Source organism: Coregonus clupeaformis, chromosome 24, assembly GCF_020615455.1.
Source record: "Coregonus clupeaformis isolate EN_2021a chromosome 24, ASM2061545v1, whole genome shotgun sequence".
Lineage (NCBI taxonomy): Eukaryota > Metazoa > Chordata > Actinopteri > Salmoniformes > Salmonidae > Coregonus > Coregonus clupeaformis.
Genome location: NC_059215.1, coordinates 3028453 through 3056253, shown reverse-complemented (window position 1 = coordinate 3056253; position 27801 = coordinate 3028453). Strand labels below are relative to the sequence as shown.

General features: G+C 41.9%; 1 protein-coding gene across 1 annotated transcript in view; it reads left to right on the top strand.

Moving 5' to 3' along the window:
• LOC121537604 (ubiquitin carboxyl-terminal hydrolase 2-like) overlaps positions 1–27801 on the top strand; it is a 53709-nt gene that overhangs the window by 246 nt on the left and 25662 nt on the right. Inside the window, exon 2 of the mRNA XM_045206977.1 lies at positions 1740–2337. Coding sequence (XP_045062912.1) covers positions 1795–2337 — 543 coding nt within the window. The 5' untranslated portion in view covers positions 1740–1794. The remainder of the gene's footprint in view (positions 1–1739; positions 2338–27801) is intronic.

Here is a 27801-nt window from a genome sequence, read left to right as displayed (position 1 = left end):
GTAACTGGTTTAGAGTGAATCGAACGTTGGTTACCGACTGGATTTAATCCTGGTTCCATGTAAAAGGACATAGGTGGACAAGACAAAACTACTGTTGCTATGATACTTTTTACCCCCTCCAATTTAGTCTTTCTTCCTTGTCTTTCAGATTATGTTTATAGCAACGACATGACTATAGCAACATATGTTTGTTTGAGTTTATTTGATTTATGCATTAGCAACATTCACATTGGCTGTCAGTGGATTTCCTTGTCAGCCTTGTAGTTATGTAGCCAATCAACATTTGTGCCTCCCAACATGACAAGGTTCTCATACCATTGCATTGGTTGTCTTGAATATCATAACCAGAGGGGTGACACTGAGACTTTCATATAGTGTGTGTGTTTGCGCAATGCATGCATGCATCTGTAATGCATCAATGTGTGTGTGTGCCCGTGATCTGTACGACTTACAGTTAGTGAGTGCATACATTCACTAACTGTAAATAACACATATGGAATCATGTAGTAACTAAAAAAGTGTTAAACAAATCAAAATATATTTTATATTTGAGATTCTTCAAATAGCCACCCTTTGCCTTAATGACAGCTTTGCACACTCTTGGCATTCTCTCAACCAGCTTCATGAGGTAGTCACCTGGAATGCATTTCAATTAACAGGTGTGCCTTCTTAAAAGTTAATTTGTGGAATTTCTTTCCTTCTTAATGCGTTTGAGCCAATCAGTTATGTTGTGACAAGATAGGGGTGGTATACAGAAGATAGCCCTATTTGGTAAAAGACCAGGTCCATATTATGGCAAGAACAGCTCAAATAAGCAAAGAGAAACGACAGTCCATCATTACTTTAACACATGAAGGTCAGTCAATACGGAACATTTCAAGAACTTTTAAAGTTTCTTCAAGTGCAGTCGCAAAAACCATCAAGCGCTATGATGACACTGGCTCTCATGAGGACCGCCACAGGAATGGAAGACCCAGAATTACCTCTGCTGCAGAGGATAAGTTCATTAGAGTTACCAGCCTCAGAAATTGCAGGCCAAATAAATGCTTCACGGAGTTCAAGTCACAGACACATCTCAACATCAACTGTTCAGTGGGGACTGTGTGAATCAGGCCTTCATGGTCGAATTGCTGCAAAGAAACCACTACTAAAGGACACCAATAAGAAGAAGAGACCTGCTTGGGGCAAGAAACACGAGCAATGGACATTAGACCGGTGGAAATGTGTCCTTTGGTCTGGAGTCCAAATTTGAGATTTTTGGTTCCAACCACCATGTCTTTGTAAGACGGACAATGACCCAACACACCTCCAGGCTGTGTAAGGGCTATTTTACCAAGAAGGAGAGTGATGGAGTGCTGCATCAGATGACCTGGCCTCCACAATCCCCCGACCTCAACCCAATTGAGATGATTTGGGATGAGTCGGACAGCAGAGTAAAAGAAAAGCAGCCAACAAGTGCTCAGCATATGTGGGAACTCCTTCAAGACTGTTGGAAAAGCATTCCATGTGAAGCTGGTTGAGAGAATGTCAAGAGTGTGCAAAGCTATCATTAAGGCAAAGGGTGGCTATTTGAAGAATCTCAAATATAAAATATATTTTGATTAGTTCAAAAAAAAATCCATATGTGTTATTTCATAGTTTTGATGTCTTCACTATTATTCTACAATGTAGAAAATAGTAAAAATAAAGAAAAACCCTTGACCAATACTTGATGCTCTTCCTTCCTTGCTCTCTTCCAGTCTGCGTATCCATCCCTGCTGTATCATTCCCTGTGGCTGACCTCTCCGCTCCAGCATGTCTCGAGTGTCCTCCAACCCCAGGTACAGCAACAGCTCCAACCCCCTGGGCCACTACAGCGCTTACGAGCCCACCGTGAGCTACCCCCGACGGGGACCAGAGCTTCTCCAGCTCCCCTCCCCCTCTTCCTCAAGGTACTCCGTCTCCACCTCCAGGAACCTTTGCCTCACCAGCCCCAGCCACAACCACAGACGGCCAGAGAGGGGGAGAGCCCAGCTAGCCCTCCCCAGGATCGAGGTCCCCCAGGCAGGTCGGCGCAGTGAAAGCTTCAGCCGTGCCCTGGGGGCTACCAGTAAATGGCGGCCGGTGGGGGAGTGTGTTAACACCAACGGGGGTAGTAGGGGTCTCTCGCCGACTCGTCCGGCGTACCTCACGGTGTCCACCTCGCCCCTGTCCCGCCGGCATCGCTCGGTCAGCCAGTCGGCCCTCACCCAGGACCTGGCCTCCATGGGGCTGTCGGACCAGCAGCCCTCCCCTGACATCAGAGGACGGAGTCCAGCCAGAGCTGACCACTATAGCTTCCCCTACTGGGTCTCTGAGGTGAGTTAGTGGGGCGGAAGTACTGTATATGTTCTATGCATAGTAGCTAGGTGGGTGAAGTGGAGTGAGTGAAAGATACTGATACCATTATTCATTTTTAAAAAACGGTTATGTACTGTGAGAGGCTGAGCTGATCTGAGGTTGATTCATAGTGCCTTCAAAGGTAGACTCAGCGATATGACGTAGATGCAGAAAGTAAACAGCAATAACTGTTATAACTAACTAAGAGCGTTGAAGCGCGAGGCTCAACTTTTCAGCTGTTTTGGTTCTGTGACTACCACGCTGTAACAGCGTGAAGCGAACCCGTGCACATGCACAGATACTGTGTGTGACTGTGTGAGGGCGAAGTCTTGCATCTCGCCCAGCTCAATATCTGCGGTGCTGCTCGTGGCAACGTTATTTAGCTGAGTCTACATTTAAAGGTGCACATCAGCTGCAGGTAAAGATAGCTATACGACTTGGATGTTCTATGGTTACATAGGTTACTAGCTTTGCTTGCCAGGTCTCTAGGGCCGTGTCTAGACTTGACAGTATATGCAGCTTTAGTATTCTGATCATGGAGTTCTGTTAATGGAATTCCGAACGCATCATGCATCTACACCTACATTTAAATGTGTCTACTGTGTCCACAGTGTGTCCGGATTCCCAATTCCCACGCTATATTAAAATGCCAGTATGCATTTTACAAACTGTGGAATAGGCTAAATATGTTGATAACACAACAACAACTGATGGCAGTAGCTAACTAGCTAACCTCTGTAGCTAGTAAGGAATGCTAAAGTGATTGCAAATGGGTTAGCATAACTCTAGCCAAACAAACATTTAAAAAATAATGATAATAGCTAGCTGACTAGCATTTATGAGTCCAGCAAACACGTTCCTCACACGCTAGGAATGTATTTCCTCCAACGTTATAATGAAAAGGTGTCTCTCGTTCCCAAGTTTTCTGGAGACTTATGGGAGGAGTCCTGATGACGTCACCCACTCTATGCGCTTTCGGTAGCCTGATTGCGTCCAGGCTGAGGAGAAATCTGCACACAGTGCATCCCTGACCACCCTTCTGAAGTGGTCAGCCAGATCTGAACACAATCAGACCACAAAGTGACTTTTGTGTGTCAAGACCCGTCTTTTCAATGCAATCTTCGTATTCTGATAGCAGAAGTCGCATGTAAGTGTCAAGTGTAGACATGACCTAGGCTCTCAAGACACTGGGCTGGTGGTGAAAGCGCACAAGGACACTGGGGTGAAATAATTGAGGTATTTGTTCAATACTCACTGTAGACCACTTGATGGCATCCTTGCCTATGTCCAACAGAGAGGGCAAAGAAATACTATCTTTGACAATATAGTACCAAAGTGGTAGAGACTAGAGAGCACTGAACAACTTGAAACCTTCACACAAAACTTCCATTTACACCAACATATGATTTCCGCAACACTTTGAGTTATGTGCAATTGTGCATGACTCTCAAGTTAGGATTCAACTCTGCATTCTAAGAATCTTGGCAGGTTTGGATGACTGTTCAGCCACACATTTAAAAATGTCCTGAAAATAATTAGTCAATTGCATTTTTATTCACCTCACTGTCAGCAATTGTACTCACAGTGTGACCTGGGGAGGGGCCACTACTTCAGAATGACAACAAGACTGAGATCCATATGTAGACATTCAGCCATAACCAAACGCACTTATTAGTCATAATAGATTGTATTTATTCAGGGTTTTGACCATTATGTCCCAAGTAAGTTTAGTTGGTTTCAAATAACTTTACATTTGGAAGGGAGGACTGGCCTTATTATAGTAGTGAAGGGGGAAAAATCGATATTTACATATTGGGATATTATTTTTGATGATGTATCGTTTTGACAATATCGCAATATTTTTCCTTCATAGCTTGTTCTCCATCTTCTTTTGAAAAATAGATAGCCAATTTGTTTTCAGCAATTTTATTTCCATGACTGATCAAAACTCAGCCTGGAATCGAACCAGGGTCTGTAGTGACGCCTCAAGCACTGAGATGCAGTGCCTTAGACCGCTGCCCCCCTCGGGAGCCCGGGAGCACGTATGTCCTGAATGGCACCCTACTCCCTATACAGCACACTACTTTTCACCAGGGCTCTGGTCAAAAGAAGTGCACTATAAAAGGAATAGGTTGCCATTTGGGACACAGACCATGTGATGTATGGAGTAATACCAGGAATATTATTCATGACTTTGGTGCTCTTTGGTCTCCCAAGTGGCGCAGTGGTCTAAGGCACTGCATCTCAGTGCTAGAGGCGTCACTACAGACCCTGGTTTGATTCCAGGCTGTATCACAATCTGGCCGTGATTGGGAGTCCCATAGGGCAGCGCACAATTGGTCCAGGTTTGGCCGGGGTAGGCAGTCATTGTAAATAAGGATTTGTTCTTAACTGACTTGCCTAGTTAAATAAAGGTTAAATAAAACTATATATATGTGAGCAGAGAGAGAGTGGGTGTGATATTTCAGATTGTGTGCCTGTGGGTGAGAATGACTTTTCAATTCTGTGAATGAATTCTAATGTATACGTAGGTGTGCTTGTGTCAATATTATTGTGTGAGTGTGGAAGTTTGCATTTCAGTGTTATGGCTTTCATAACATGTATGTGTGGTCAGTTGAGTTGTTTTTAATGCATTTCTGTAATGTTTCTGATTTTACAACCATTCTTGGAAACCTTATTAGTAATAAGACCCATCCTAGTTTTACTGTTTCCAGAGAGACACAGCTCCTCTTCCTTTTCCTTCACAGAGAAGTACTGGTCATTAGGCACCAAATGGAAGAAACAGACTGAAACAAACGTTCATATTTTAAAAAGTTTTCCATTGTTTGCCCTAATGAATACGACCCAGGATTTGGTAGGTAATGTAATTGTCCCCAAAATAAATACAGTTTCCATGCTAACTTTGAACAGAAATCTATTCAGTTCCCACTGCTGGCTCTAAAATATCCTTGTTAAATTGATCTTGAATGGAACTCTGCCATTTGACTCTTTAGCCTTCCTTACCCAGAGAGCTCTTTCCTTGAGTGACACAGTGATTGTGGAATGCGGTCAGGCTTAAATTGTCCTGGTATAGTATATTTACAAGGTGAGGTGACACCAGAAGGGAGAGAACCAGCAGGTTAAATTTTGTGCCTTGAATCACATCCAGGTTTATCCGTGATTGTTGGTGTGACAAAGGGTGGGTGTGTGTGTGTGTGAGTGTGATCAAGGACCTCTCACTTACGACAGATATCATCTACCATCCACCCATCCAATCATACCTGATTCATCAGCAAAGTACATTATGGAGTTACGTGGCTGTGGCATTGGACTCTGCCCAGCGCACACTTAATGGCTCTGGGCCACCCAGCTATAAGCTGTAAACTTTACCTGTCTCCCTAATGGTTTGTACAGAGCTGTAAGGTTTACAAGGACACTATCAAATCAAGGCTACAATTGCTGCTGTCCTCTATGATTTTCTGTGTCACGCTAGCTATATAGATTGATGTCAGGGCCAATGAGTCCTCCTAGGATGACTGCTTCTAGTCTAACCAGCAGGGCTCATTCATTGTTCCTGTGTGAGTGTGTGTCCGTGTGTGTCCGTGTGTGTCCGAGTGTGCGTGCGCGTGACCATTTACCTGCTCTTTGATGTAAATGTCCACCTCTGACAGAACCCAGAGAGACCAGAGACTGGTGAGGTCCATGTGGGTTCTAGCACGTATACAAGGAACTGCCCAGACACCTCAGTCCTCTCGCTGGCCGTCTTTCCTTCTTACAAGGAACCATTTGTGTTTACCTGCACTCTTAGAAATAAGGGTACGGTTAGGGTACAAAATTGTTCCCGGTGTAGAAAAAGATAGATCAAAATACACAATGTACCTTCAGAGGGACAAATAATGATCTCACATGGTACTGTTCAGTACCTTTTTTATGTGTGGATAATCTAGTATAATGGTACATTTTTGTACCCAATATTTTTTATGTAAAAGGTACAGTCATGACATTCTACGGTGAAGGTACATTTCTGTTTTCCAGGGTACAAACATATTTTGTGAACCCTTAATACTCTCAATACCCACCATAAGGTACAATCATGCATTTTTGACACTTGAAATTAACTAACGGCTTTGTCACTGTGGTAGTATGCTAAAAATAAAATGTGTACTATAATCATGATCATATTTCCCAGCATGATTTTTAGAATTGTTTTGAATATCTGTGTTTTTGCATGTACATTGATTGATTGATTAATCTTATGCTACACAAAGATAAATAACATACATTTTTCTAAACTAATCCAATCAGTTAGTTGGATTTTTTGCACCCGTTACTGAAATGGTTGTTCCAGTTTAAATGGCTTAGGTAGTCTCCTCATAATGTTCCTAACTCTGGCAGTCATTCTGAATGCAGGTTGCGGGCGAATAAAAATTCTAACTGTTGGATATCCTAGATAGGGTTGCAACTTTCCCCAAATTCCCAGGTTTGCTAGAAATCCCGGTTGGAAGATTCTTGGAAATCAAATCAAATTAAATTTGATTTGTCACATGCGCCGAATACAAATGCTTACTTACAAGCCCTTAACCAACAATGCAGTTCAAGAAATAGAGTTAAGAAAATATTTATTAAATAAACTGAAAAATAAAATAAAAAGTAACACAATAAAATAACAATACCGAGGGGTGGGAGGGAATAAGCAGGAAATCCGTAAAGTTACAGGAATTTTGCAACCCTACTTGCAGGCCTGATGTGGCCTGTAAACCATGAGTTTCATGGCTACTGTATTAGGGTAAAATTTGTCCTCAAAATAAGGCCTTATGAGATGTGTAATTTATTGTCATAAAGATTTTAATGATAGACCGAAAACCAACGAATTTAACAACCATGTCATGGGTGGTAACTCTACAATTTACTCAAAGGCAAGGCACACTGGGAAATTATATTGGCGGCGTGGCTTAGTGGGGGAGTTGCTTTCAGTTAGTTATTTTTGGACACCCGTGAGTGGAGGTGTTGTACCAGTTTTTAACTGGCCTATGGTAGAGGTACATTTTTGCCACTTACAAGGAACAAATGGCTCTGTCACTGTGATGGTACTCTATAAAGGCTAAATGTACTTTATCTAAAGGCACGCTTTTGTACTTGTGGATTATACGTTAGAAAGGTACTATCTGAGGTATGAACTGGGGTGCAATTATGTTCCTATAAATAAAGGTACAAAGGACATATCTTACAGGGTACCACTACAGTGACAAGCGTTTATACCCCTTTAAGAACACATTTAAACCTTTGTTTCTAAGAGTGTAGTGTTTACTTGGAAATTATTTGGTAACCGCTTTATTGCCTCATTATTACCTGCTTAAATTCCTCGTAAATTGCGGTGGGATTCAGTGAAACAACTAGGAAATAAACCACTTGGTTTCAGGTAGTTCAACGTTTTCTCAATAAGCACCAGAAAGTCTTTCCCTCTATCGCCTCTCTCTGTTTCACACTCTCTCTCTCTCTTATCTCTCTCGCTCTCTCTCTCTCTATCTCTCTCTCTTTCTCTCTCTCTCTCTGTTACTCCATAAGAAATGATATGAAGCAGAAAGATCATATCAGCAGAGACTATGTATTGCCATGTTCTCTAAGTTGAACATTATGTCATAAAGTCAAAATGAATAGTTTCGATGCATGAGACGCCCTAAAGCCGCCCTATTGGCTGGTAGCAACTACACTGACACTCATCAACCAATCAGAACCCCAGGACCACAACTAGCTAGTTCCAACTTAAAGTGTGGTATTGTGGGAGATTACTTAGTAGCGATAGCAGTCATTGACAGCTGGCTGGGAGCGGAGAGCAGAGTGTGGGTGGTGGTGATGATGTCAGAAGACTAAAGACCTTGTCAGGAACTCTGGGGCTGCGTCTCAAATGGAACCGTATTCCATATATATATATTTTTTCAATGTTATTTTTATTTTCATTGTTGGACATATAAGACTGTAAAAACACCAGGAAATCAGCTCCAAGTGATTTTAATTTTGGAAATAGAGAGACATATAGTGCCTTTAGAAAGTATTTACACCCCTTGACATTTTCCACATTTTGTTGTGTTACAGCCTGAATTTAAAATGGATTACATTTAAATTTTGGGGGGGGGGCTGGCCTACACACAATACCCAAAAATGTCAAAGTGGAATCATGTTTCTTTTTATTAATTAAAAATGAACATCTTATGGCAAGCCTAAATAAGTTCAGGAGTAAAAATGTACTTAACAAGTCACATAATAAACTGCATGGACTCACTCTGTGTGCAATAATAGTGTTATAGCCTCATAATAGCCTCAATAATAATAGCCTCATCTCTGTACTCTGTACTTCAACCACAAAGACCAGGGAGGTTTTCCAATGCCTCGCAAAGAAGGGCAGCTATTGGTAGATGGGTAAAAAAAAAGCAGACATTAAATATTCCTTTGAGCATGGTGAAGTTAATCATTACACTTTGGATGGTGTATCAATACACCCAGTCACTACAAAGATACAGGCGTCCTTCCTAACTCAGTTGCCGGAGAAGAAGGAAACCGCTCAGGGATTTCACCATGAGGCCAATGGTGACTTTAAAACAGAGTTTAATGGCTGTGATAGGTGAACTGAAGATGGATCAACTTTGTAGTTACTCCACAGTACTAACCTAAATGACAGAGTGAAACGAAGGAAGTCTGTACAGAATGCAAATATTACAAAACATGCATCCTGTTTGCAATAAGGCACTAAAGTAATACTTCAAAAAATTTGGCAAAGCTGTTAACACTTTGTATTCAGGACAAATTATGTTTGGGGCAAATCCAACAAAACACATTACTGAGTACCACTCTCTTTATTTTCAAGCATAGTGGTGGCTGTATCATGTTATGGGTATGCTTGTAGTCGATAAGGACTGGGGAGTTTTTCAGGATAAAAAAGAAACGGAATGGAGCTAAGGACAGGCAAAATCCTAGAGGAAAACCTGGTTCAGTCTGCTTTCCACCAGACACTGCGAGATGAATTCACCTTTCAGCAGGACAATAACCTAAAACATAAGGCCACATCTACACTGGAATTGTTTACCAAGAAGACACTGAATATTCCTGAGTGGCTGAGTTAAAGCTTTGACTTAAATCTGCTTGAGAATCTATGGCGAGACCTGAAAATGGTTGTCTAGCAATGATCAATTTGGGAGAGCTTTAAGAATTTTGACAAGAATAATGGGCAAATGTTGAACAATCCAGGTGTAGAAAGCTCCTAGAGATTACCCAGGAAGACTCACAGCTGTAATTGCTGCCAAAGGTGATTCTACAAAGTATTGACTATGAAATAACACATATTGAATCACGTAGTAACCAAAAAAGTGTTAAACAAAACAAAATAAATACTATATTTTAGATTCTTTAGATTTTAGTAGCCACCCTTTGCCTTGATGACAGCTTTGCACAATCTTGGCATTCTCTCAACCAGCTTCATGAGGAATGCTTTTCCAACAGTCTTGAAGGAGTTCCCACATATGCTGAGCACTTGTTGGCTGCTTTTCCTTCACTCGGCTGTCCAACTCATCCCAAACCATCTCAATTTGGTTGAGGTCGGGTGATTGTGGAGGCCAGATCATCTGATGCAGCACTCCATCACTCTCCTTCTTGGTCAAATAGCCCTTACACAGCCTGGAGGTGTGTTTTGGGTCATTATCCTGTTGAAAAACAAATGATAGTCCCACTAAGCCCAAACCAGATGGGATGGCATATCGCTGCAGAATTGCTGTGGTAGCCATGCTGGTTAAGTGTGCCTTGAATTCTAAATAAATCACAGACAGTGTCACCAGCAAAGCACCATCACACCTCCTCCTCAATGCTTCACGGTGGGAACCACACATGCGGAGATCTTCCGTTCACCTACTCTGCGTCTCACAAAGACACGGCGGTTGGAACCCAAAATCTCAAATTTGCACTCATCAGACCAAAGGACAGATTTCCACCGGTCTAATGTCCATTGCTCGTGTTTCTTGGGCCAAGCAAATGTCTTCTTCTTATTGGTGTCCTTTAGTAGTGGTTTCTTTGCAGCAATTCGATCATGAAGCCCTGATTCACACAGTCTCCTCTGAACAGTTGATGTTGAGATGTGTCTGTTACTTGAATTCTGTGAAGCATTTATTTGGGCTGCAATCTGTTAACGCTAATGAATTTATCCTCTGTGTCTACCTTTCCTGTGGCGGTCCTCATGAGAGCCAGTTTCAACATAGCGCTTGATAGTTTTTGCAACTGCACTTGAAGAAACTTTCAAAGTTCTTGAAATGTTCCACATTGACTGACCTTCATGTCTTAAAGTAATGATGGACTGTCGTTTCTCTTTGCTTATTTGAGCTGTTCTTGCCATAATATGGACTTGGTCTTTTACCAAATAGGGCTATCTTCTGTATACCACCCCTACCTTGTCACAACACAACTGATTGGCTCAAACGCATTAAGAAGGAAAGAAATTCCACAAATTAACTTTTAAGAAGGTACACCTGTTAATTGAAATGCATTCCAGGTGACTACCTCATGAAGCTGGTTGAGAGAATGCCAAGAGTGTGCAAAGCTGTCATCAAGGCAAAGGGTGGCTACTTTGAAGAATCTCAAATATAACATATATTTTGATTTGTTTACCACTTTTCTGGTTACTACATGATTCCATATGTGTTATTTAATCGTTTTGATGTCTTCACTATTATTCTACAATGTAGAAAATAGTAAAAAATAAAGAAAAACCCTTGAATGAGTAGGTGTGTTCAAACTTTTGACTGGTACTGTATGTAAATTAGATATTTCTGTATTTCATTTTCAATACATTTGCTAAAATGTCTAAAAACATATTTTCACTTACTCATTATAGGGTATTGTGTGTAAATGAGTGAGAAAAAAGTCAATTCATACAATTTTGAATTCAGGCTGTAACACAACAAAATGTGGAATAAGTAATGGGGTATGAATACTTTCGGAAGGCACTGTATGTGATCATATACAAATGTAAGCAAGGTTTTAAATGATTAGGTTTTTGTCAAATATTATATCTGTTTGGGCTTCTAAATATATTTATTTATTATGTTCCGGCGTCCCGATCAACCGCTCAAGAAAAGAATTGGCCTGCAGCTGAATCTAGTTGATGATCCCTGCCCTATATAGTGCACTACTTTTGACCACGGCCCATAGGGCTCTGGTCAAAAGTAGTGCACTATATGGGTGATTCTACAGAAGTGATGCAAATTGCGGTCCTTCTAGGCAGAGTTGCAAAGAAAAAGCCATATCTCAGACTGGCCAATAAAAAGAAAAGATTAAGATGGGCAGTCTGAGATATGGCTTTTTCTTTGCAACTCTGCCTAGAAAGTCAGCATCCCGGAGTCGCCTCTTCACTGTTGACGTTGAGACTGGTGTTTTGCGGGTACTATTTAATGAAGCTGCCAGTTGAGGACCTGTGAGGTGTCTGTTTCTCAAACTAGACACTCTAATGTATTTGTCCTCTTGCTCAGTTGTGCACCGGGGCCTCCCACTCCTCTTTCTATTCTGGTTAGAGCCAGTTTGCGTTGTTCTGTGAAGGGAGTAGTACACAGCGTTGTACAAGAGCTTCAGTTTCTTGGCAATTTCTCGCATAGAATAGCCTTCATTTCTCAGAACAAGAATAGACTGACGAGTTTCAGAAGAAAGTTCTTTGTTTCTGGCCATTTTGAGCCTGTAATCGAACCCACAATTGCTGATGCTCCAGATACTCAACTAGTCTCAAGAAGGCCAGTTTTATTGCTGCTTTAATCAGCACAACAGTTTTCAGCTGTGCTAACATAATTGCAAAAGGGTTTTCTAATGATCAATTAGCCTTTTAAAATGATAAACTTGGATTAGCAAACACAACGTGCCATTGGAACACAGGACTGATGGTTGCTGATAATGGGCCTCTGTACGCCTATGTAGATATTCCATTAAAAATCAGCTGTTTCCAGCTACAATAGCCATTTACAACATTAACAATGTCTACACTGTATTTCTGATCAATTTGATGTTCTTTTAATGGACAAAAAAATTGCTTTTCTTTCGAAAACAAGGACATTTCTAAGTGACCCCAAACATTTTAACCGTAGTGTACAGTGGGGGGAACAAGTATTTGATACACTGCCGATTTTGCAGGTTTTCCTACTTACAAAGCATGTAGAGGTCTGTAATTTTTTATCATAGGTACACTTCAACTGTGAGAGACGGAATCTAAAACAAAAATCCAGAAAATCACATTGTATGATTTTTAAGTAATTAATTTGCATTTTATTGCATGACATAAGTATTTGTTCACCTACCAAACAGTAAGAATTCCGGCTCTCACAGACCTGTTAGTTTTTCTTTAAGAAGCCCTCCTGTTCTCCACTCATTACCTGTATTAACTGCACCTGTTTGAACTCGTTACCTGTATAAAAGACACCTGTCCACACACTCAATCAAACAGACTCCAACCTCTCCACAATGGCCAAGACCAGAAAGCTGTGTAAGGACATCAGGGATAAAATTGTAGACCTGCACAAGGCTGGGATGGGCTACAGGACAATAGGCAAGCAGCTTGGTGAGAAGGCAACAACTGTTGGCGCAATTATTAGAAAATAGAAGAAGTTCAAGATGACGGTCAATCACCCTCAGTCTGGGGCTCCATGCAAGATCTCACCTCGTGGGGCATCAATGATCATGAGGAAGATGAGGGATCAGCCCAGAACTACACGGCAGGACCTGGTCAATGACCTGAAGAGAGCTGGGACCACAGTCTCAAAGAAAACCATTAGTAACACACTTTGCCGTCATGGATTAAAATCTTGCAGCGCACGCAAGGTCCCCCTGCTCAAGCCAGCGCATGTCCAGGCCAGTCTGAAGTTTGCCAATGACCATCTGGATGATCCAGAGGAGGAATGGGAGAAGGTCATGTGGTCTGATGAGACAAAAATAGAGCTTTTTGGTCTAAACTCCACTTGCCGTGTTTGGAGGAAGAAGAAGGATGAGTACAACCCCAAGAACACATGGAGGTGGAAACATCATTCTTTGGGGATGCTTTTCTGCAAAGGGGACAGGACGACTGCACCGTATTGAGGGGAGGATGGATGGGGCCATGTATCGCTAGATCTTGGCCAACAACCTCCTTCCCTCAGTAAGAGCATTGAAGATGGGTCATGGCTGGGTCTTCCAGCATGACAACGACCCTAAACACACAGCCAGGGCAACTAAGGAGTGGCTCCGTAAGAAGCATTTCAAGGTCCTGGAGTGGCCTAGCCAGTCTCCAGACCTGAACCGAATAGAACATCTTTGGAGGGAGCTGAAAGTCTGTATTACCCAGCGACAGCCCCGAAACCTGAAGAATCTGGAGAAGGTCTGTATGGAGGAGTGGGCCAAAATCCCTGCTGCAGTGTGTGCAAACCTGGTCAAGACCTACAGGAAACGTATGATCTCTGTAATTGCAAACAAAGGTTTCTGTACCAAATATTAAGTTCTGCTTTTCTGATGTATCAAATACTTATGTCATGCAATAAAATGCAAATTAATTACTTAAAAATCATACAATGTGATTTTCTGGATTTTTGTTTTAGATTCCGTCTCTCACAGTTGAAGTGTATCTATGATAAAAATTACAGACCTCTACATGCTTTGTAAGTAGGAAAACCTGCAAAATTGGCAGTGTATCAAATACTTGTTCTCCCCACTGTATGTCTTGGTATAAATCTTGGTGAAGGCTCCTGGATATTACCTTCGTCTTTGGTGAAGTCTATACATTGTTTTTGCTGTTTTGTAAATTTGGTATGCAAATATTTTTTTTAAAAATGAATCTGTAATAGAAGTTTAACTACTGTGCATGGTTCTCCCTTTATTGCAACTTTTTCACTATGTTTCGCTAGTGACAAATTTAGTGGGGTGGTAAGGAATTCAAGTAAATATTTCAAATATTTAATACAAACAAGGTGTGTGAGTAGTATATATATCTACCTGACATATGTTGGAAGACATCTGTGCTGAAAGTTTGGGAAAAATAGGATATGCATTTGCATTTTCTTCTAACCCTCAATTTGCACCAATGACTATAGAGAATGATAGAGGCCTCTAGTGGTCAAAAGACCGTTTTAGCATGGGGCAGAGCCATTGAGGGCTTCCACCATTTTAATGTAGTTAACTGCGTGGGACTTCCAACTTCATTGGCTGCTCCCTCCTGTCATTTTGAAGAAAATGGACTACTTCAAAATGGAGATTGCCTCAATGGCGCTGCCCATGCTTTCACAAATACTATAATGACACAGATACAAAGATGAGTCCTCTATCTCTATGAGAATGACCCATATATGCAATAGGGTGCCATTTGGGGATATTATCACATGCATTCTTTACAGTTTACCACAGGCCAGGCTCTGGGTTAATGTTGCAAAGCACAGAGGCCAAAACAGTACTTTTACACGCTTATCCATTAAACATATGCCTTCAGCAAATGTCTATTTTTATGAAGAGGAGCTGGAAAGACATCTCTTCAAGGTCTCTCCAGGGCATCTGTGATTCTTGATGTTTAAGATACGTTTGATTGGGTGGAAGCTGTGGTTATCGTGTGTGTGCGTGTGTGTGTGTGTGTGTGTGAAAACCAGGCAGACTTGTCGTTGTCTAAATCAGAGGAACTGCACAGTCCAATGATGTCATGAAAGAAATGGCTAGAGAGAACAGAGATGTTCAGGTGAAACCTTTCTCCGTTGCGTCTGACCTTGTAACTTTTCTGCCACTGATACACTGCAATGCAATATTGCAAATGTATTTTCTGGTTCAGCACAAAGATTTGACAGGTTGGCTTTGTAGGAATGTAGAAGTGTTTTACATGCACACACACACACACTACTTGAAAAAAATATACTCAGTAACCACAACCCCACTTTACTTAGTCAGCCCTTGATTTACAATTGTCTAATATAGTACAACTCCTGGCAGCAGAAAACAAGCCCTCTCACCCTCCTCTGTGCTCTGTTTTCTTTACATAACTGTTCATATCATACTGTTCAGTGCAACGTAATCACAGCGCACATCGACATATTTTTCACCTAGTCAGCTCTGGGATTTGAACCAGTGACCTTTTTAGTTACTGTCCCAACGCTCTTAACCGCTAGGCTACCTGCTGCTAGTAGTGCACGATGTAGGGTATAGGGTGCCATTGTGGACGCACCCTCTCTATACCTGTGAGTGGAGGTGGAGGATAGGTGACTCAAATACAATGTAGGTATAATAATATAATTTTCATTTTTTTGAGCATGTAATATATACTGAACAAGAATATAGTGGGAAAATGCTCACCTTCGATGGCCACTGGCACGCTGGATGAATCTCGATTTCAACTGTACTGGGTGTGTATGGCGTTGTGTGGGTGAGCGGTTTGCTGATGTCAACGTTGTGAACAGAGTGCCCCATGGTGGCGGTGGGGTTATGGTATGGGCAGGCATAAGCTACGGACAACGAACACAATTGCATTTTATCTATGGCAATTTGAATGCACAGAGATGCCGTGATGAGATCCTGAGGCTCATTGTTGTGTCATTCATCCGCCGCCATCACCTCATGTTTCAGCATGATAATGCACGGCCCCATGTCGCAAGGATCTGGACATAATTCCTGGAAGCTGAAAATGTCCCAGTTCTTCCATATTCTGCATACTCACCAGACATGTCACCCATTGAGCATACTTGGGATGCTCTGGATCGACGTGTACGACAGCATGTTCCAGTTCCCGCCAATATCCAGCAACTTCGCACAGCCATTGAAGAGGAGTGGGACAACTTTCCACAGGCCACAATCAACAGCCTGATCAACTCTATGCGAAGGAGATGTGTCGCGCTGCATGAAGCAAATGGTGGTCACACCAGATACTGAATGGTTTTCTGATCCACGCCCCTACTTTTTTTAAGGTATCTGTGACCAACAGATGCATATATGTATTCCCAGTCATGTGAAATCCATAGATTAGGGCCTAATGAAGTTATTTCAACTGACTGATTTCCTTATATGAACTGTAACTCAGTAAAATCTTTGAAATTGTTGCATGTGGCGTTTATATACAGTGGGGGAAAAAAGTATTTAGTCAGCCACCAATTGTGCAAGTTCTCCCACTTAAAAGATGAGAGAGGCCTGTAATTTTCATCATAGGTACACGTCAACTATGACAGACAAATTGAGAGAAAAGAAATCCAGAAAATCACATTGTAGGATTTTTAATGAATTTATTTGCAAATTATGGTGGAAAATAAGTATTTGGTCACCTACAAACAAGCAAGATTTCTGGCTCTCACAGACCTGTAACTTCTTCTTTAAGAGGCTCCTCTGTCCTCCGCTCGTTACCTGTATTAATGGCACCTGTTTGAACTTGTTATCAGTATAAAAGACACCTGTCCACAACCTCAAACAGTCACACTCCAAACTCCACTATGGCCAAGACCAAAGAGCTGTCAAAGGACACCAGAAACAAAATTGTAGACCTGCACCAGGCTGGGAAGACTGAATCTGCAATAGGTAAGCAGCTTGGTTTGAAGAAATCAACTGTGGGAGCAATTATTAGGAAATGGAAGACATACAAGACCACTGATAATCTCCCTCGATCTGGGGCTCCACGCAAGATCTCACCCCGTGGGGTCAAAATGATCACAAGAACGGTGAGCAAAAATCCCAGAACCACATGGGGGGACCTAGTGAATGACCTGCAGAGAGCTGGGACCAAAGTAACAAAGCCTACCATCAGTAACACACTACGCCGCCAGGGACTCAAATCCTGCAGTGCCAGACGTGTCCCCCTGCTTAAGCCAGTACATGTCCAGGCCCGTCTGAAGTTTGCTAGAGTGCATTTGGATGATCCAGAAGAGGATTGGGAGAATGTCATATGGTCAGATGAAACCAAAATATAACTTTTTGGTAAAAACTCAACTCGTCGTGTTTGGAGGACAAAGAATGCTGAGTTGCATCCAAAGAACACCATACCTACTGTGAAGCATGGGGGTGGAAACATCATGCTTTGGGGCTGTTTTTCTGCAAAGGGACCAGGACGACTGATCCGTGTAAAGGAAAGAATGAATGGGGCCATGTATCGTGAGATTTTGAGTGAATACCTCCTTCCATCAGCAAGGGCATTGAAGATGAAACGTGGCTGGGTCTTTCAGCATGACAATGATCCCAAACACACCGCCCGGGCAACGAAGGAGTGGCTTCGTAAGAAGCATTTCAAGGTCCTGGAGTGGCCTAGCCAGTCTCCAGATCTCAACCCCATAGAAAATCTTTGGAGGGAGTTGAAAGTCCGTGTTGCCCAGCGACAGCCCCAAAACATCACTGCTCTAGAGGAGATCTGCATGGAGGAATGGGCCAAAATACCAGCAACAGTGTGTGAAAACTCTCCCGAGTGGCGCAGTGGTCTAAGGCACTGCATTGCAGTGCTAGCTGTGCCACTAGAGATCCTGGTTCGTATCCAGGCTCTGTCGTAGCCGGCCGTGACCGGGAGACCCATGGGGCGGCGCACAATTGGCCCAGCGTCGTCCAGGGTAGGGGAGGGAATGGCCAGCAGGGGATGTAGCTCAGTTGGTAGAGCATGGCGTTTGCAACGCCAGGGTTGTGGGTTCGATAAAATAATGTATGCGCTAACTGTAAGTCGCTCAGGATAAGAGCGTCTGCTAAATGACAAAAATGTAAATGTAAATGTAAAACCTTGTGAAGACTTACAGAAAACGTTTGACCTGTGTCATTGCCAACAAAGGGTATATAACAAAGTATTGAGAAACTTTTGTTATTGACCAAATACTTATTTTCCACCATAATATGCAAATAAATTCATTAAAAATCCTACAATGTGATTTTCTGGATTTCTTTTCCTCATTTTGTCTGTCATAGTTGACGTGTACCTATGATGAAAATTACAGGCCTCTCTCATCTTTTTAAGTGGGAGAACTTGCACAATTGGTGGCTGATTAAATACTTTTTTCCCCCACTGTATTTGTTCAGTGTAGCTCAGTATTTGAATGATTTATTTCATACAGTATTTTTTGCTCTTTATCAAGGGTGCTAATCATTTTTTAGGTGACTTTACATACATGTACTTATTATACAGTATAATGATGTACTGTACCTGTTGATTATTGAAGAATATCTCTTAGAAATGCCTCATGAACTACATTTCTCCATTAAAAAAATACAATAAAATGTTTTACAGTGTGGGCCTTTTTCCGCTCCTGTCTGTCGGTAGAGGAATTAGCCTGCAGCTGGTGTCCTTAGAGTCCAATGCTCTATTTTACTTTCCTATTGGTACTTTACTGAAGTCAGGTTCATAAATGATGAAGTGGATGGCTCCTAGTTAATGTTTCAGCCAGGGAACAGGGAGGGACAGTTTGGCTTTTATACTGTAATTTGAGGCTCATTCCAAGGTCATTCTTGCTGTGGCGACTGCATAGACTCAGACTTAATGAGTGCTCTGTATGTCTGTCCTGAAAACAAAGTAACTGTGAGAGACCCTCTATACTCTGGTTTACCTTAGCAATGGTAATTGAGGTGTCTGGTTATGTGTGTGTGTGTGTGCGTCTGTGTCGTACTTGGTTTGTCAGTGTTGACTCTGGGATAGGCCCCTTGGCTACAGTAGGGGGTAGGCTCAGGGTAAGGGGTAAAGGGTTAGGGTTAGGACCTATCACCCACTGCAGGTGTGTGGGATTAGCTTTTGCCCTGTTTTCCTCTTCAGATGCTACAGAATATGACAACTTCCTTACATAAGGGAGCGTGTGTATGTTTGTGTACGTGTGTGTTTTGGGAGCTATTGTAGGGTCCCAGAGCAGTCTGAGTCACTGCAGTGGTCCCAGTGACATCACTCTGTCGGTCTAGGGCTTATTTTATAGAGCCTCTTCTCCAGTCACCCTGACACTATATAGTACTGACACTTTATACTGGAGGCAGAGAGGTGAAGCCATGCTATTTCTCTGTTTCTCCCTCTCTCTCCTCTCCCTCCTCTCCCTCTTTCTCTCTCTTTGTTTCTCTCTCTTCCTCCCCTTTCATCTCTCTCTCTCTCTCTCTCTCTCTCTCTCTCTCTCTCTCTCTCTCTCTCTCTCTCTCTCTCTCTCTCTCTCTCTCTCTCTCTCTCTCTCTCTCTCTCTCTCTCTCTCTCTCTCTCTCTCTCTCTCTCTCTCTCCCTCCCTCTTTCTCTCTGAGCTAGTACGCAGCATATTCTTTGGAGATGTGTCAAGAAAGACTATCAGTGCATGTTTCTCTGTTGTTGTGGTCTTTGATAGTGCTCCGAAACAAGCCAGCAATAGATTTCAGTGAAGGAAATTAAGCTGCCGTCCTGAACCTTCTTTCTCAATAGCAGTTTTACATTTCTAGGACTGAGTAGCCTACACCTTCAGCAGTCCAGACAATTTTTTAAATCTTGGTTAGAGCACCAGCACACCACAACAATCATTGATAAGTAGATGTACTGCATGTATACAGTTAATTATAGTGGTAGGGATGAGGGAGGACGATAAACATTTTTATGAGCATGGCCTTATTTCTATTACAGCATATTCATATTCCATTCACCCAGCTCAATGTAACATCGATAGGTTTAGGCTACTACATGATACTCAAATTTTCCCTGTACCCATCATGAGGTTGCTACAACCTAGTCTATGAATGAAAGTTTACAATGTACAGTAGGCACACAGTCAAGAGAAAAATTGTAGTAATCAAGGTGACAGACAGTGACACAATACCACCTTGAACACTCTTGCCTGCATCTAGTTGATCTAGGGTGTAATCATTAGTCCAACCGTTGCAAACAAGAGTTTCAATTGGACAAATTCAGGTCTGTTTATCCCGTTTGTTCCGTTTGCTTCCATTTAAGAAACACAAGCCAAACCTTCATATCATAACTGCTAACCGCTACACACAGCCTACATCGTTGTCACCATATTAGCTGACGTCATAGACAACATAGCTACTAGAACTAACGCGTTAGTAAACCCCCTACAATCGTGCAGTACAGTCAGCAAGCAGTTTAGCAGTTACACTGGCGGGCCCCGGTGGCAATAAATTAATAAAACCAAAATCTTACCTTGACTTGGTAGAGTTCCAGTGTTGGATAGCCATAGCCAGATAGCTAACATAGCACCCCTCTCTGTTTGAGCCGGGTGTTTGAGTAGGCTAAACTAGCTAGCTGCATTTGCTAACTAAGTGAAAACAATACAACAAAATATAGCTATCTCTCTCTCTTGCTTCTCCTTCATTTGTAAAGAAATTAATTTGTTTAAAACTGTTCAACTATTGTCTTTCTCTCTCTTTGAGTCAAGTACTCACCACATTTTATGCACTGCAGTGCTAGCTAGCTAGCTGTAGCTTATGCTTTCAGTACTAGATTATTTCTCTGATCCTTTGATTGGATGGACAACATGTCAGTTCATGCTGCAAGAGCTCTGACAGGTTGGAGGACATCCTCCGGAATTTGCTATAATTACTGTGGAAAGACGGCTACTAGCTCCACTCTGTTGATCTTCGTGCGTGCGTGCGTGCACGTGGGTGGAGTCTGGTTTTTTGGGGCAGCGGACTCTTTTTGTTGCATTCCACCCAGAGAGGAAGTATGCCTTGTGTAGTGTATATCCACTATGGGGCTTGGGGAGCCAGAGTAGCTTACCAACCAAGAGGGGCCGAGGCAGTCTTTTTGACTAGCTAGCGATGACATTTGAACTTCCGGATCCGGTGTTATATGCCTGTTTACAAAAGCTAGCTACATGTCAGGCTAGTCTGGTGTTCTATGGTTTACAACACTACTTTTTAGCCACAGAAGCAAACATGTATCTTTTTGAATTCCAATTGCTAGAGCTTGAACAGCAAGAGCTTGAACTGCTATTACTACTCAGGAGGGAAAAAAAGACTGAGAAAATGGCAAATTCCTCCACGGAACACTACAAGAATACACGTCTCTTGTCCAACCTATGCAAAGCATTGACGAAGAAAGACATTTTCAATACTTTCGGATGTCGTTTGCCAGATTTGACGAGTTGCGGCTTGCCCCTCACATCTCGCACGAGAGAACTCGTGCTGCAGAAAGGCTGTCTGTGACCCATCGGTTTTTGACGAGTGGCAGCACACAGCAAAGCATCGCAATGAGTTATAACTTATAAGCTAGGCATCTCGATAGTTTGTGTCATCGTCACTGAAGTGTGCCAGGCTATTTGGCATGTCCTGAAGGAGGATTTTGTTGCTTATCCCTCCGTGGCACAATGGCCAGAAATCACTGGATATTTTGGGGATCATTGGAATGATCAGTTTTGTTCAGATCTGAGATCCGGCAAACTCCAGCAGCGATTACTACAACTACAAGGGCTTTTTCTTTTTTTTGGTCCTGATGGCAGTCTTCGATGCAAGGTACCGACCATGTCCAGGTAAGATATGCTAAATACATGTGAATATATACATATGATGTGAAAACTATACCAATATGTTGTAATGATATGCCTAGGGCTGTTACGGTGACCGTATTACCGCCACACCGGCAGTCAGGAGTCATGACCGCAGTCAAATTCCATGTGACCGTTGAGTCACAGTAACTAACTAGGCTTCTCCAAGCTCTGATGCCGCTGATGGTCATTAGTAGCCTACCAAACTTGCCAATGGTTGGTATTCAGTGCTCTATTGTCCCTCTAATCACTCTGACATGAGTGCAAATGCTATCAAAAATCAAATGAGAGCCCTGGCATTCAGAGTTTGAGCGGAATAGGATCACCTGTTGCGCAGCGAGAACCAGCTCCTCATAGAAATAAAATAAGTGTTCCTGTTGCGCAACATTTCTATAGGCTATGTAATTGCATGAGAAAACAGAGTTTTGTTGGCCTCTATTAAAAAGAGGAGGATCCTGTCAGCTTTCTAGGCCTACAATATTTATTTCTCAACATTCCATATATTAAGCACATTGCTTCGCTTTACAACCAGAGTAGCCAACCTGGCTGGCATGAAAATGAACCGCGGAAAAAGTGTCCTCCATTTGCTATTCAAGTGCATATGGATGACGTCTTTTTTTTCTTCCCTGCCCCTGTTCTGAAAGGTGCATGATAATGGCCCATTCTAAATCAAAACAAATGTCACACATATTATTTAGTATATGTAAAGACCAGTGCTTCATTTGTAATTCGGGAAGTGCCATAACAAAAAGTGAGCTCGAGAGGGGGATGACCTGAGGGACTGGAACGCATGAGAAAAAAATCACCTTTATAATAAAGCATTGCATTCATATCATCACATTTGCGTAATGGCATAGAGCAGTAGAGTTGAGGCACTTACAGAAGTTGCACACATGGGGGAAAAAATCCTGGATCCCGGAAAAATGTGTCCTTTTATAAACGCATTTCATGCAATTCTAAGTCATTTTACATGACTGGAGACTGGCAGATTATTTTTTAATACCGCACAAATTATCTAAATGACAGGCTAATTTGACACAGACAAATTGAGAATATGAGATCAATAAAAACAACCTTGTCTTGAATCCATCAATAGCCTAGGTGCTACAATATGAGGAGGAAATTATAGTCCTAAAAGTTATTTGCATTTTCACTGACTCACCCAATGATGTGCAGCTCACTCGCCGGTGATGGCTGATGCTTTCGTGCCAAAAGCCTATCTCTCTCTTAAAACAATATTTGGAAGTTGATCAAATATTTAGGTAGCATAGGAATTAGACTCTTCTCTTTTCAGAGCCATTTGCTTTCCAACCTGTGTTTTCCCGCGATTTGTATTTGAAATATTGCGAAAGGCCTGTTTTTGTCTGCATGCTGTTCACTGACAGATTTGCTGCGCGTTCCCGACTGTAGGCTATGTCTTGTTATTGGGCTATTTTTAAAAGAAGCTATTGATCTTCTGCGGCTAAATTATAGGCCTTCTCATGGTGTAGTAGGCTATTCTAAATTATTTCATTTCTTTCTGAACAGACCGCAGTAATTCTAACTTTGGAAAATGTATTAACATTTATTTGCCCTGTCATTGCACAATCGCGTGTGAAAACCGAGTTTTGACTGGCCACTATATAATAAAAGTGGATCCCAGTTTTTTCATGCTACTATATTTATTAATCAATTCTTAAAAATTAAGCACATTTATCCGCTTTACAGGTTCCATTAATACAGGTAACGAGTGGAGGACAGAGGAGCCTCTTAAAGAAGAAGTTACAGGTCTGTGAGAGCCAGAAATCTTGCTTGTTTGTAGGTGACCAAATACTTATTTTCCACCATAATTTGCAAATAAATTCATAAAAAATCCTACAATGTGATTTTCTGGAGAAAAAAAACCTCAATTTGTCTGTCATAGTTGACGTGTACCTATGATGAAAATTACAGGCCTCTCATCTTTTTAAGTGGGAGAACTTGCACAATTGGTGGCTGACTAAATACTTTTTTTCCCCACTGTACATTTTCCACACACATACTCATTCAAGGGTTTTTCTTCATTTTTACTATTTTCTACATTGTAGAATAATAGTGAAGACATCAAAACTATGAAATAACACATATGGAATCATGTAGTAACCAAAAAAGTGTTCAACAAATCAAAATATATTTTATATTTGCGATTCTTCAAAGTAGCTACACTTTGCCTTGATGACAGCTTTGCACACTCTTGGCATTCTCTCAACCAGCTTCATGAGGAATGTTTTTCCAACAGTCATGAAGGAGTTCCCACATGTGCTGAGCACTTGTTGGTTGCTTTTCCTTCACTCTGCGGTCCGACTCATCCCAAACCATCTCAATTGGGTTGAGGTCGGGGGATTGTGGAGGCCAGGTCATCTGATGCAGCACTACATCACTATCCCTTACATAGCCTGGAGGTGTGTTGGGTCATTGTCCTGTTGAAAATCAAATGATAGTCCCACTAAGGCCAAACCAGATGGGATGGCATATCGCTGCAGAATGCAGTGGTAGCCATGCTGGTTAAGTGTGCCTTGAATTCTAAATAAACAGTGTCACCAGCAAAGCACCCCCACACCATAACACCTCCTTCTCCATGCTTTACGATGGGAACTGCACATGCGGAGATCATCCGTTCACCCACACCGCGTCTCACAAAGACACCGCGGTTGGAACCAAAAATCTCAAATTTGGACAGATTTCCACCGGTCTAATGTCTATTGCTCATGTTTCTTGGCCCAAGCAGGCCTCTTCTTCTTATTGGTGTCCTTTAGCAGTGGTTTCTTTGCAGCAATTTGACCATGAAGGCCTGATTCACACAGTCCCCTTTGAACAGTTGATGTCTGTGACTTGAACTCTGTGAAGCACTTATTTGGCTGCAATTTCTGAGGCTGGTAACTCTAATGAACCTATCCTCTGCAGCAGAGGTAACTCTGGGTCTTCCATTCCTGTGGCGGTCATCATGAGAGCCAGTTTCATCATAGCGCTTGATGGTTTTTGCGACTGCACTTGAAGAAACTTTCAAAGTTCTATAAATGTTCCTTATTGACTGACCATATCTTAAAGTAATGATGGACTGTCGTTTCTCTTTGCTTATTTGAGCTGTTCTTGCCATAATATGGACTTGGTCTTTTACCAAATAGGGCTATCTTCTGTATACCCCCCCTACCTTGTCACAACACAACTGATTTGCTCAAACACATTAAGAAGGAAAGAAATTCCACAAATTAACTTTTAAGAAGGCACACCTGTTAATTGAAATGCACTACAGGTGACTACCTCATGAAGCTAGTTGAGAGAATGCCAAGAGTGTGCAAAGATGTCATCAAGGTAAAGGGTGGCTATTTGAAGAATCTCAAATATAAAATATATTTTGATTTGTTTAACACTTTTTTGGTTACTACATGATTCCATATGTGTTATTTCATAGTTTTGATGTCTTCACTATTATTCTACAATGTAAAAAATAGTAAAAAACCCTTGAATGAGTAGGTGTGTCCAAACTTTTGACTGGTAGTGTATATTAGTAGGCTATATGTAAAGACTAGATTAAATTGAGAATACTGCTTGAGCATATTATCAAGTGCTTGTCAAATTGTGAATGAGAGACTGATGAAGAAACAGAGCAGAGGGCTTCCCTTTCTTGCAACTTTTTTCAAATCATTGTTTGTCGCATCATGCAGCCTTAGTATGTATTAGAAATCAAAACATATAGCCTAACATTCTATCATAACTAAAGTTGCATAAATAACTCTAAATTAAGCATATAGGAGGACCTGTTTCTTTGTTAACTGCTCAACACAGAATAGCCATGTGCGCACTCCCTCAAATCTTTTGGGGAAAAATATCCTTTCTATTTTATTCAGCTATGTTCAATTGTATTGTTCTCACTATAAAATTATATAAAATAATGCCATGGAAATTATAAGCAATTCTTGCCTGCTAAATTAACTAGTGTAGCCCACAGCCATATGGCATAGCCAGTTCAGGGCCTTTAGACCTGCCTAAAATAAATAAATACTTTATTGTGATGGTGTAGGCTATATTAAATGGATTTATTAGACTTTTTAAAATGTAAATGTTCCAAAGGTCTGCATCAGTGGCTTGTAGGCTATGCGTGAAAACCAGAGATGCTAAACGTGTTTGTTAATTAACGGTCATTTACAGTGAGACCGGCAATTATTTGAATGACAGTCACCGGCTGACAAAATGTCATGACCGCCACAGCCCTAGATATGCCTCGCATAAAAGTGGTCTGGCATCCCAATAAGAGGATAGGGGCCTATGTCCAAAGCATAAGCTACACAGTTGTTACAGTACACATGTGACAGCCTTCATGTTCCTGTTCAATACTAATGGAAAACACTTATTTTATTCAAAGGTTCTTCTGGCCTTGATGATGCCAAGAAGATCTACTACCGCCACTCAAGAGCCAGAAGAATTTTCAGAGAACTGCTTTGGGATCCTTGCTGCAAGATGGAGGATCCTGGGATGAGCCCTTCAGGTTGCCCCAGAGAAAGCTGAGACCATTGTGAAAGCCTGTGTGCCTCTCTACCTTTGCACCACAGACACTGACAACACAGATTCATCAACGCGGTACATCCATCCCACGTTTGTTGACCACTGCACAACCACTGGGGACCTGCTTCCAGGAGAGTGGAGAAGGGTGGTACAAGGGGACACCAGCTTCCTGGACCCAAGAAACATGTCGGAAGACAGGGCAACCAGAGTTGCTATAGACGTGCGCAACAAGGACTACTTCCTCACACCAGCAGGTCAAGTGTCTTTCCAGGATGCTTCAATCACACGTGGCACCCCACAGTAAATGTTGGAGTGTGATTTGGAAAACATGTACACACGTACATTCTCTTCTTCTGGTTGATAATAATAATATGCCATTTAGCAGACGCTTTTATCCAAAGCGACTTACAGTCATGCGTGCATACATTTTTTGTGTATGGGTGGTCCCGGGGATCGAACCCACTACCTTGGCGTTACAAGCGCCGTGCTCTACCAGCTGAGCTACAGAGGACCACGTTGATGACTGTTTAAGTTTCATGTTGTGAGCTACACACTTGGTTTTGCTGTTTGGATTTTGCACACTTTCCAAAATCACAATAAAGAGTACTGTAATTACAGTCACTTGTTTTAGTTGTTCATATATTTTTTGGGAGGCTAGACCCTCAAGACATTTACCTAACCTTGTGTTATGTGTAGTGGCCTTTCAATGAGATCTTTCCTGCTATGGTAAATGGGTGAAAATGGCTGTCCAGCTGTAGACCATAAGGCTAGACCCTCGAGACATTTACCTCGTCTACTTAACACAAGGTTGAACATGGTCATGTGTAGTGGCCTTTCAATGTAGACCTTCCTGCTTTGGCACATGGATGAGTGTCCAGCTGTAGACAATAAGGAGAGACCCCCCAAGACATTAACCTCATCCTCATAGCTCATGTACAAAGCAGTACAAGTTTACTGACTGACTGGTTCAAAACAGTAATCTTTTCTGCCACAAGTACAAATAACCAGACATTTACATTTAAGTCATTTAGCAGACGCTCTTATCCAGAGCGACTTACAAATTGGACAAATACATTTGCAGACCTTTTAGATATTTACTATCACGAGGAAAATAGTGCAATGTAATACACAGGTGAAAAGTGTGATGGAAGGGGAAATAAGTATTAAAAAAACAACAGTAAATGAGTGTATGAATAAGAAAATAAAAAGCACACAACAGTTTTTTGGGTGAGATAAATGGGAGATGTTGATCAGCAGGAATAGACAGCATCCATGGTACCATGACGTCGTAGATGCCTTTGCTGGACACTGCTGCTGTTTCTGTTACTCCTGATGCCGTTTCTTTAAGTCATCCATCTGCTGCATAATGTCAGTGTCCAAAGGATCCTCAGCTGTCTTCCTCTTCCGGCCATTGGAGCTGGGTTGGAGATTGAGTTGAGGTTGATGGAGTTACAGGGCAGAGAGCACGGGTGAGCCTAGACGGTGGATTGGGTGTTGGTGAGAAGGGCCTAGACATTGGGGA